At 44.5% G+C, this 12,417-nt stretch overlaps 1 protein-coding gene across 2 annotated transcripts in view; it reads right to left on the minus strand.

Moving 5' to 3' along the window:
* Positions 1–12,417, minus strand: part of DCAF1 (DDB1 and CUL4 associated factor 1) — a 104,272-nt gene that overhangs the window by 55,539 nt on the left and 36,316 nt on the right. For both annotated transcript variants that reach the window (XM_077821325.1, XM_077821326.1), the window contains 6 exons: positions 12,138–12,296; positions 7,599–7,778; positions 6,659–6,868; positions 4,468–4,637; positions 2,799–2,923; positions 439–1,699 (listed from right to left, as the gene is read on the minus strand). In XM_077821325.1, the coding sequence (XP_077677451.1) occupies positions 439–1,699; positions 2,799–2,923; positions 4,468–4,637; positions 6,659–6,868; positions 7,599–7,778; positions 12,138–12,296 (2,105 nt within the window). The remainder of the gene's footprint in view (positions 1–438; positions 1,700–2,798; positions 2,924–4,467; positions 4,638–6,658; positions 6,869–7,598; positions 7,779–12,137; positions 12,297–12,417) is intronic.

Consider the following 12,417-nt stretch of genomic DNA (forward strand, 5'->3'; position numbering starts at 1 on the left):
GGCTGTGAGGAAGAGGAGATGGGGGGTAGGCTACAAGAACAAAATAGAGATCCTGTATTCATTAATTTGCCAAAAGCCCTGGATCTGACAGATAACCTCATGCCTTCAGTAGCTCAATCTTTCTGCCTCAATTGCCTCACCTGCAAAGTGGGGATTACAATACTTACCTCCCAGGGTGGGGTCATGAGGCTTCATTGGTGTCTTTACAACAATCTAAAGCTTGAAGGCGCTATATTAAATGCTAATATCAAAGAGAAACAGAACAGCTTCTCAAACTGGATTTGCAAAGTTCTCCCAACTGTCACCACAGAAGGGAAATGTTTTTATGTGTCCAAGGAATGAGGATTCTGGGACCTGCATCCACTTTTGTAGCAGGTAAGACCTTTTGGCACAGACCTCACCCCAAGAAGATTTGAGAAACATTCCTTTCTTCCTTACCTGCTGAATATAAGGTGTCTATCAAAGCATCCACCGTCCACCCCTCCATACTTCGGAAAGGCCGCCCTACGGGTCAGCCGCGAGGTAAAGTTAGTTGGCGCCTGGCGCCTCTGTTTTGGCTCAGGGCACTGGTGGGGAGTAAAAAGAGAGAAAGGGGGGCAGGTGGCAACAGGGTTCTTGCAGCGGGCATGCTGCTCCCTAAGGTACTCTGTAATTATACTGTCCAGCGTGGGTGGGGAAGGGAGGTGTCTGTCCAGCTGCTTTTTGATGGCTGGGCTCTGGCTGTAGGCGCCGTGGTCCGATTTTTGTCTCAGCACTCTGATTTTCCTGCCATTGCAGGGTGGTGGCCTCTCTCTGATGAAGCTAATCCTGCCAATCAAAGGGGAGTTGCTGGCATAAGAAGGACCTGGAAGGGCAAGTGGACCCTGGGACACAGAAGGCCTTGGCTGAGCATGGACAGAGGTGGCAGTAGAACCTACAGAAGCATGGCTACTCAGTCGGGCCGAGATACCGTTAGCTATACGAGGTGTGCGAGGCAGAGCCACAGGGGAGGCAGTGGCTGCAACAGGGGTGAAGGCGGAGGAGTGAGATGCCGCAGTCATGGGTAGATCTGCCTCTTTAGTGAGGACAGTAGCAGTTTCTCCTAGCCCCTTAGAGATGAGATGGTTCCGAATCAAAAGCAGCAGCTCCTTTTCAGGAAATGAGATCCTTGACTGAGCCACCACATCCGCTTTCTGCAACCGAGCCAAGGAGACATCTGTGCCAATCAGCAATGGCTTCCCTGAGACACGCTCTATCAGCTCGGCAGCATACTTGCAGAACTTGACATGGTCGCTGCGCTTGTCCTGGAGCACAGGCTCCTTCATCAGTTGCTGGATCTGACAGCTGCTGAAGAGGGGAAGCTTGCTGATGATCTGCCGGACGGTACTGCTACGGGATAGCCCCACCAAGGCCTTACAGGCTAACGCTCGGATCTGATCTGCATCCGTAATTGGCATCTTTATAGACAGCAATGACAGCAGCACTTTGATGCCATTGTTGGACTGCACCACATTCCACATCTTGGCCAGTGTGTGCTCACTGCTTTTGGGTGCCTGGGGGAGCTTTCGTCGGGGGGTTCCCGAGATGAATTTGCCAATACTGGAGATCCGATTATCTGGGCCACACACACAGTTGATGATGATTTGAAGGGCTGACTTCTGGATCTCTGCATCATGGATGAAGAATTCACCCTCAGCAACTCCCAGGATGATGCTGATACCTAATGAGAAATACTTCTGTTACCAAGCTAGCCTACTTAAGCATTACACACTGTTCTAAAAATCAGAGTATGAGACATTGCTCTGCAGTCACCTCATTCTCTCTATCTCCCCAGGCTAGATAATCCCCTCCACTAGTACCACCCACTGATATGCTCCGTGAATCACACCACAGCAATACTCAGTGACGTGTCAAATATGGTCTCTCACAGAAGGTGATCAGGCATGGTCCATGTTAGCTTTAGGCCAGGCACCTCACCAGACTGCAGCTATGACATGGGGATTGACACAGAGGAGTGCCTCTGGGACTGACATCACAGAAAGCAGCTATCTATTATGTACATAACAAAGCAAAAGTGGAGGAGAGGGTAACTTTTTATACAAAAAGGACAATACACATCACACCCCCCAGAGTGACTCAAAGAAAAAAGGCTGGAGCTAGTTGCTTTTTGGTCAAAAAGCACCTATTACTTTAATTGTTCTTCAAATCCATTCATTCCAGGAAGGACTAGTGGAAAGTGCTCACACATGAGAGATTCCCTCTCAGAGCTACACCAACTGCCCCGCACCCCCGCCAGTTCTAGAACATGCCAGGCCCCTTCCTCCTAACATTTAGAGGCCAGCAATCAGCCAGAGTTGATTCATTTGCAAGCTGTGAGCATGTGGCATGACTGACCCAAGACACTGAATCAAAAAGGGGCACACTCATCAGCCGTTTAATTATTTAACGGTCAGTACTCCCCTCCTACCGACTTCCAATGCCATATCCCATGAGGACACTTTAAGAGTCCAGGAAGCTGAGTGACCCTCACTCTCCCATTGGATATGTGATTTTGTCAGTATTATTTGTTGAGCACTGACAATGTGCTCTGGGTTCTTCAGAACAAGGAGACGACAAAGGCTGTGCCCCCCAGGAGTTTACAATTTAAGTACTATATCACAAGCTCCTCTCATTTATCTGCATCACTGGCTGTGACTATGAACGGAGTGCTGTAGACCTCTATCTTACTGTGGGGGGTATGAAATAAGTCACCTAAATATCATTTAATTAAAGATATGATTGTTAAAGTACTTAAACCCTAAAGGCCAAGCTCAGCTTACCCACAGTGGAGACAGTAGATCCTGCTTCATCCAACACATCTACAGGCTCTGCCAGCTGCAACTGGATTTTAGGAACCACAGTAAGAATAGCCAGAACATCCAAAGCGTAGCGTACTGTGTCATTCCTGGAAGAGTACAGCGAAAGAAATACTTAGAAATACTAGGACAGAGCATTTATAATACTTCAACAGGACTCCCTGCAGATTATTCTCTCTTTGGCTACAGGTTGGATACTGCAATGTAGGATAAGATCCAGGGGATGAGATGTTTCAGGAATTTACCGGAAAGTAGCTTTGCTCTGGCAGCATGCTGCTGTAGAGAGCCTATTGTCAAAAACAACAGACAGGCCTTTAGGAGTGACATCTCCTAGGTTAGTTCTATGCAACTCTAGAGTTTGGTCACTATAGAATTTCCTCTGAGGTCTCCAGTCTAAGCATAGTACAGTAAATCAGCAGCTTCCAACACCCCCTTTTTGACTGGCCAGATATTCATAATCTTGATACAGGCTCGTATTTCAAAACACCTGGCCAAATTCAGCAAAGTCAACAAAGAGAAATGAGAAGTATCCCTCCTTGACCCAGCTAATGGAGATTTGCCCTCTGCAGGGCAGCCTGAATAGCCTTCTCTCTGTGCTATGAAAGATTATGTTTTCTAGTCTCCAACAATGCTTTGGTTATTGCTTTCTGTTACTAACCAAACACAGTGAAAAGTAAGCAAAGTTTGGGGTGGATGGGAAATGCAAATTTAGACTAGAAATTAGATGAAGGTTTTTAACGATCAGAGGAGTGAAGTTTTGGAATAGCCTTCCGAGGGAAGCAGTGGGGGCAAAAGATCTATCTGGCTTTAAGATTAAACTCAATAAGTTTATGGAGGAGATGGTATGATGGGATAACATGGTTTTGGTAATTAAATATTCATGGTAAATAGGCCCAATGGCCTGTGATAGCCTATTAGATGGGGTGAGATCCGAGTCACCCAGGAAAGAATTTTCTGTAGTATCTGGCTGATGAATCTTGCCCATATGCTCAGGGTTTAGCTGATCGCCATATTTGGGGTTGGGAAGGAATTTTCCTCCAGGGCAGATTGGAAGAGGCCCTGGAGGTTTTTCGCCTTCCTCTGTAGCATGGGGCACGGGTCACTTGCTGGAGGATTCTCTGCTCCTTGAAGTCTTTAAACTACGATTTAAGGATTTCAATAGCACAGATATAGGTATGAGGGTTTTTTTTGTAGGAGTGGTGGGTGAAATTCTGTGGCCTGCGTTGTGCAGGAGGTCAGACTAGATGATCATAATGGTCCCTTCTGACCTAAATATCTATGAATCTATCTATAAGACTGTGGTTAGAATCTACTCAGCTTCTATTTTACCAGTGATTCTTGAAGATTAGAGTATTCTGGCTCTGTAGAGCCCTTATGGCATTCACATCATCATGTTTCCACTGTGGTTCAGCTGTCAATGATACTCCTCCTTTCATACACACTAACTACAAGACTATAGCACAGGCTCGCTGCAGAGCACAAGACACTGTGTATGTGTGCCCTTAATTAGATGTTGGGGCTCTGTTTAATGTAAAAATTGAAAATTTTCTTATTTAAAGTATTCATGCCCCACTACAGAGTTGCACCCTAGTCTGGGAAATGCAACAGTACAGTATAGTATCTACTGTCTCACCTGGCATAGTATGTCTTCCAGTTGCATGCTATGGAGATAAGCTGGAGCATGAGTTGCACACAAGACAATTTGAGAAAGACTTCTGCTGGCTCCCAGTAGAGCTGTGCTGGACCATACTCTATTAAAAACTCCATCATCTCCACAATCTGCTCATGAGTGTAGGAACAGGCCTATAGGGAGAGGAGGCACGGTGAATTAAAGAGCTATCACAAAGGTTATAAGCTTAGGAGAGAAGAAGCCAAAATAAATACAATTTCATTCATAGTTAACTTGCTTTTGTTTTTCAATTTATTCCCTTACTATACTAGCTACTGTAGCTGCCACTACAATAAATGCTAGAGAAATTATTAAAACAATATCCTTCAAGTTTCCCACTAGACCTAGAAATGACAAGTGAGTTTGAGAAAACTAAGAAAGAGGTTGTATCAAAATAAAGTTCTGGCTTCACAGGCCTAATATACAGTAACTTGTATATACTCGATCATAAGCTGGTTCGTTTATAAGCCGACCCCCCCAAGATGGTGGATAAGTAAAAATGGAAAATTTTATGACCTATTCATAAGTCGACCTATAAGTGTGGGGTCAGCAAACTTTGGCTCCCAGGCCATCAGGATAAGCCGCTGGTGGGCTGAGATGGTTTGTTTACCTTGAGCATCTGCAGGCATGGAGGTAAACTTAAGTAAACAAAGTGTCCTGGTGCGCCAGCTGCTTACCCTGATGGGCAATTGGTGGGGAAATTTTTTGTGGGGGAGAAGCTGGGGGTCAGGGGAGTAACCCCTCTGACCACGCCCCACATGACCCCACCTCTAGCCCAGGACCCCCACACTTTCCCCATCCCATCCCTTCCCATCTTAGCTGGGGAGGGCCAGGCGAGGATGTCTCTGGCCTGGCTGGAGCTGCTCCAGCAGGCTAGGCAGCACAGCCGCAGCCTGCTCCAGTGGGCCAGACCGGGCAGCACGGCTGCAGCATGTTCCAGCAGGCTGGGCCGTGTGGCATGGCTGCAGCATGCTCCAGTGGGCTGGGCGGCACAGCCACAGCCTGGTCTGGGGCGGGGCTGAGTGGCACAGCTGCAGCCTGCCAGCCCCAGAGCTGCATCAGAGGCTTCGGGGAGAGCAGGGTGACCAGAAGCGGAGAGACTCTGGCCCCGCCTCTTCCCTTCTGGCTCTGCTGGCTGTGCTGCCTCGCCTTGCTCCCTCTGTTGGGGGGAGGGGCTGTGTCCCACCTCTCCCCCTCTCTATACCGGTTCATAAGCAAAGCAAACCCCCCTCTCTCATGCGTCCCTTTTTCACTAAAAAAATCTGGCTTATGAATGAGTATATACAGTACTACACAATTTAGAAAGAGTTCAGTAAAAATTTTACACTAATATGATTCAAACTCACAAAAGGCTGCAGTAAAATGGAGTTACAATCCCTAAATTCCAACCATAAAAACCATTTAAAATAGAAAAAACCTAAATAGTCTTTTTTCTCAACCTTCAGCACTTCATCTTTCATACATTTAAATAAACGTATTTTTAAAACATAAAAGAAAAGTGACTTTAACACAAGATTCCTGCATTTTTAATTCCTTTGTTTTTCTGAATGAAACTTTATGTGTAATTTTTGTCACTCCACAGAAGTGGAAGTTGTCTTTTCAGTTCCCATCTAAAAACCCAGCAAAAAACAGAACAGAAACCACTGCTCCCTCAGGATTTACAATTTAAGATCAACTGGAAAAAATAGGAACTAAAGGTAACACAAGGATTTCTTAGCTTATTTCTAAAGACTATTGTCCTCCTTGGGTACAGAGAGGATTGTTCCACCTATTGCCAGAGCAGAATCTCACAACGGGACCCAAATTCTCTTCAGTACCTTTAAAAACTTTCCTGATCATGCCCTTTCAGGGGTGAAAAACATGAGAAGGAAGTAGATATGTGATGAAAAAGTTCTGATTAGACACTCTTATCTTAACTCTCTGATGGGAAAGAAGTGTCCGCTCCCAATTAAATGGAAGCCAAATACCCCCTGAAACTTTGCTACAGACATTTTTCTATTGCCATGACACCTCACTGGGGAAAAAACTAAACAGTCTGTTGTGCATCCTGTATGGATTCCACTGACTTCAGAAGACATTGTCGCAGACATGGAAATTAAATAATGTGAAAACGTCATACACAGAGCAGTATCAAAATCCTACACATATTGCTCACCTTGTATGGTGGCTGCGGATGGACCAGAATGCCACCTTCAGTACGCTGGAGCGACTGCTTCACCTGTTCAAGTTTGATGGCAAGATGAGCTTCAAAGTACCTGCGCAGGGCCATGCAGGTGTGCTTCCCAGTTTGGCGACTGGCAAAGATCTCATCGTCACTCAGGAGGGCTCCCTGGTCTTCCAGGTTTAAGATCTCCAAGGTGCTGATCTATACAAAGCAAGTCAAGAAAGGGGAAGCATCTTTTCACTTGGCTCATTCTTCAGGAGGAAGATGCCTACAACTGCCAACTGCATTTGTACGAAAAATTACCCTACAGAGCTAACCTCAGTATCAGGATGGATATCAAATATCACAGCTGAAACTGTAGATTTGTGTTCTCTTTCAGCTATTAAATGGAAGCCTCTTTTTGCAGAGAGAGAGAGAGAGAGAGAGAGAGATATGACTGGGTAAAGAGGAATATTCTCTGGAAAGAGTAGTTCCCTCTCCCCCATTACACATAAAACCAAAGGCAAATCCAAAAGCCACACCAGGGCAGATCTGGAGAAGGTGTTTCTACAGCAATCACATGAGGATTAGAACACATGTTGGTGGAATGGTATCACTCATGAGGTAAAAGGTCTGAGAACTAAGCCAAAGTTAGAATTTAATAGGCCGTTGCCCAACAAAGGAGCAGCACTAACAGGCTGTTTGGGAAGCGTTACCCAGCCCTCAGCCTTCAAGACAAATAATCATAGGATCTTTGAGTGTGAGAAGAGAGTAAAAATGCCCCCAAAATGGGGAGGCAGACTACTCACATCCATCACGCAGAATCCCCACATCCCACCTCCATCCATTCCAACAGGAGGGAGGGGAGCTCTTTACAGCTATAAAGGTCAGAGCTTTAAAACTTGACGCTAAAGCGATGTCTCGAAACATGAAAGGAGACTGTAATTGTTACCAAGTTCACTAAGCGACGGAGGCCATCATGCCTGTCGAAGAGCTCCAGGACAGCACGGAAGGAGAAGCAAATGGAGAAGAACATGGTAGCATGGCAGCAGCCCGAGGCATGGGAACATTCCATCAACCACAGGGTGTAGTTCACAACATCCGACAGCACGTTATGGGGATGCATGCACACCTACAAAGCAAAAGATGTAATGACAACCCTCCCATCCTGGGGACAGACATATTGAGTGCGTGCTTACACTCAGACAGTCACCACTGGCTACATAAGAAGTGAAGTAATTACGAAATACAGTTGCTTTTATCCTGAGCAGCAATGATCACAACCCCTGAATCCCAGAACGAAGGACACGACTCGAAAACATATGCATGGCTCAAAAGACTTTGCCCCATTTAGCCCACAGTGGCTGACTGCACCATGGTCCCACCTCTCTGGATAGGAAGTGGGATTTTTAACAAGCTGTTTTATTAACCTGTAATCTTTAATCATATACCATACTTTTTAAAAAAAATCCAAAAGCCCATTAGCCCTGCTAAGGTCAGACAACATGACCTTGTTTCAGATTATTATTTATATTTATCAAGCACAGGAGAGGCAGCTTAGACAAATATAAATGTTCTTTGACCTGCAGAGTTTACACCTGAATATAAACCAGGAGCTTCAGAAATGTGGGGTTTGGATCATTGGAAAAGCCTGTCGAACAGGTTATCCTTATGAGGGGGGTAGGGGTGTAAAGACACAAGAGGATCCTAAGTGCCAATAACTAGAAGTGCTCTAGTTAGATCAAGCTAGCTAACTAGTTTTTTATCCCCTGCTCTGTTTTCTGGAACCACTCCCCTTTGCTCCCTGCCAGACAGCTGAAGGACCTGGCTAGTACATCAGATGATACTGATGTGCTGGCTGCCAATTATCCAGAGATTTTGGGTAACTGCCACCACTTTTGAATAATGGTGTTCACCATGCTATACTAGCAGAAATCCCTCTTTAGCTCCAGGTTAACTGCTCATCATGCAGGATAACCACAAATCTGTACACTAATTGTTTACTGAAGTTGGCATCAAACAGAAAAGAAATAAACAGAAATTCAGGAACAGCCAGACACGAAGGAATTTAATAGGCAGAAGTGTAGTTTCTTATGTTAACTACTAGTTTAGTTGCTACTGTCCCTAGTTGAAAAAGAATGTAAGAAGTTACAGTGATAAGGCCAGGAACCACATGTAGCCTAATAGAAAAGGAGTACTTGTGGCACCTTAGAGATTAACCAATTTATCTGAGCATAAGCTTTCGTAAGCTACAGCTCACTTCATCGGATGCATACTGTGGAAAGTACAGAAGATCTTTTTATACACACAAACCATGAAAAAATGGGTGTTTACCACTACAAAAGGTTTTCTCTCCCCCCACCCCACTTTCCTGCTGGTAACAGCTTATGTAAAGTGATCATTCTCCTTACAATGTGTATGATAATCAAGGTGGGCCATTTTCAGCACAAATCCAGGGTTTAACAAGAACGTGGGGGGGGGGGGGGCGCTGAAGTGTTCAGAGAGACTGAAGTGTTCTCCGACTGGTTTATGAATGTTATAATTCTTGACATCTGATTTGTGTCCATTTATTCTTTTACGTAGAGACTGTCCAGTTTGACCAATGTACATGGCAGAGGGGCATTGCTGTCACATGAATGGACACAAATCAGATGTCAAGAATTATAACATTCATAAACCAGTCGGAGAACATTTCAATCTCTCTGGTCACGCAATTACAGACATGAAAGTTGCGATATTACAACAGAAAAACTTCAAAACCAGACTCCAGCGAGAGACTGTTGAATTGGAATTCATTTGCAAACTGGATACAATTAACTTAGGCTTGAAGAGAGACTGGGAGTGGCTAAGTCATTATGCAAGGTAACCTATTTCCCCTTGTTTCTTCCTACCCCCCCCCCCCCCAGACGTTCTTGTTAAACCCTGGATTTGTGCTGGAAATGGCCCACCTTGATTATCATACACATTGTAAGGAGAGTGATCACTTTAGATAAGCTATTACCAACAGGAGAGTGGGTTTGTGTGTGCGCGGGGGGGAGGAGGACGACGACACCTGGATTTGTGCTGGAAATGGCCCACCTTGATTATTATACACATTGTAAGGAGAGTGATCACTTTAGATAAGCTGTTACCAGCAGGAGAGTGGGGTGGGGGGAGAGAAAACCTTTTGTAGTGGTAAACACCCATTTTTTCACGGTTTGTGTGTATAAAAAGATCTTCATCCGATGCATACTATGGAAAGTGCAGAAGTGAGCTGTAGCTCACGAAAGCTTATGCTCAAATAAATTGGTTAGTCTCTAAGGTGCCACAAGTACTCCTTTTCTTTTTGCGAATACAGACTAACATGGCTGTTACTCTGAAACATGTAGCCTAATGTCACTTTGAAAGTGTGGTACACCTGTGGGGCTAAATGCAGGGTACCACCAAAACCTGTCTAAAGGGGCTCAAAGATGGTAGCCATAATCAGAGTGTTAAATGAAGGATATGATCTATGGTCAAGTCTCTTAACCATACACCCTTTCGAGACCAGCACTCCAGTACCACAATTTGGTACCTAGCACAACAGAGTATCATAGAAGAAACAATAGCAAGGCTCCTTGTTCCTTCCAGGAGCGACAGTGTGAACAGCTTCAGTTACTGTGCAGTGACCTCTCTGGGCAACTCTGAACAACTAGTTACTGTATTCTGAGAGAATTATATCCAGCCCATCTCATTTTAAGAAGAAACCAGTCATTTCACAAAACTGCATTTGTAGCGGCCATTCTATAACATACTATTTAAAGCAATCTAAAAACAGACAAAAACTGGAGGGAAATTATGAGAATCTGCTAACAACTTGACAGCAGGAGACAAGGACAAACTTCCTAGTGGTAGATACAAGACAAAAATTCAAGTAGGGAAATAACTCTCCTTAGCTACTCTGTTCATATCTTCATAGATCTGAAGGCCAGGAGGGACCATTATGATCACCTCCTGCATAACAAAGGCCATGCTGCTGTCCATGCTTTCACAGAATCAGAGAAATGCAGGGCTGGAAGGGACACAAGAGGTCCCAAGTCCAGTCCACTGTGCTGTGGCAGAAGCAAGAAAACCTAGACCATCCTTGACAAGCGTCCAACCTGTTCTTAAAAACCTCCATTGATGGGGATTCTACAACCTCTCTTAAAGCCTATTCCAGAGCTTAATATCATTAAAGTTAAAAAGTTTTCCCTAATATCTAACTTAACTCTCCCTGATTGCAGATTAAGCTAATTAATTCTTGTCCTACCTTCAGTGGTCATGGAGAACAGTTGATCACTGTCCTCTTTATCACAGCCTTTAATAAATTTGAAGACTTATTAAGTGTCCGTTCCCCCCACCCCTCAAGTCTTCTTTTCTCAAGATTAAACATGCCCAGTTTTTTTTTAAATCTTTCCTTACAGGTCTGGGTCTCTAAACCTTTGATCATTTTTGTTGTTCTCCTCTGGACTCTCTCCAATTCATCTACATCTTTCCTAAAGTGCGGTGCCTGGAACTGGACAAAGTAATTCAGCTGAGGCCTCAAGAGTGCCAAGCAGAGAGGGACAATTACCTCCATTATCTTAAATGAAACACTCTTTTTAATACACCCCAGAATGATATTAGCCTTTTTTGCAACTGTATCACATTTCTGACTCATATTCAATTTGTTATCCACTATAACCCTCAGATACTTTTCAGCCATACTACATAGCCTACAACCATTTTGTACTCGTGTACTTGATTTTTCCTTCCTAAGCATAGTATTTGGCAGTTGTCTTTACTGAATTTCTTCTTGTTGATTTCAGACCAATTCTCCAATTTGTCACATTTTGAATTCTAATCCCATCCTCCCAAGTGCTTGCAACCCCTCCCAGCATGGTGTCATCGGCACATTTTATAAACATACGCTCCACTCTGTTATCCAAGTCATTAATTAAAATACTGATTAGTACCAGACCCAGGACTAATCCCTGTGGGATCCCACTAGATAAACCCTCCCATATTAACAGTGAACCATTGTTGCAGGTGAACTATACACTGAAGTGTGGGTGGCCTCACTGCTTGTTTTGGAGTGCAACAGAGGAGCCCCAAGCTTGGATTTTAGCAAATCAGTAGCCACGAATTCATAGATTTGAAAGGCCAGAAGGGAGCAGTATGATCATATGACCTTCTACATAACACAGATTACAAAATTGGGGAGGGGAGTTGGTGAATTTTCCTGTGATTTTATGTACTGTGATTCCCCCCATTACACCCCCTGGAAGGAGGTGCACACCCCCATGGATAAACATAGTCAGTCAAACACTCTCTCAGTGGTACTGTACATATTCCTTCACTTCACTCCTTCTCTATACAGGCCATGACCTCAAAACAGTAGCTGGCCCTTCAGCTGTACCATTGAACCGTTCATTCACTGTTTGAACCGACTGTGACACAGAGCTTCTCGATATTGTGCGAATCATTACAACACTAGTAAGGGAATGTCTCTTACCCTCTCCATGGCATCCTGGTTGTAGGATAGATAATATAAGCACATGGAGACCCCTGTAGCTGCCATGGAAGGACGAGGAATCTCTAGCAGCTTCTGCACTCCTCCATGAGCAACAAACTCCGTAGCAAACTTGTTGTGGAGCAGCAATGATGCCAAATGCTAAGAAAAGAAAGCAGGTTAGCGTGGGATTCCCCATACTTCTCTCAGTGCTCGGCAATACTTGAGAAAGATTCTGCCCTGCTACTTGTATAAGGAGGTAGCAAAGAAATTTGGTTCCCTA

Source organism: Eretmochelys imbricata, chromosome 7, assembly GCF_965152235.1.
Source record: "Eretmochelys imbricata isolate rEreImb1 chromosome 7, rEreImb1.hap1, whole genome shotgun sequence".
Taxonomy (NCBI): Eukaryota; Metazoa; Chordata; order Testudines; family Cheloniidae; genus Eretmochelys; species Eretmochelys imbricata.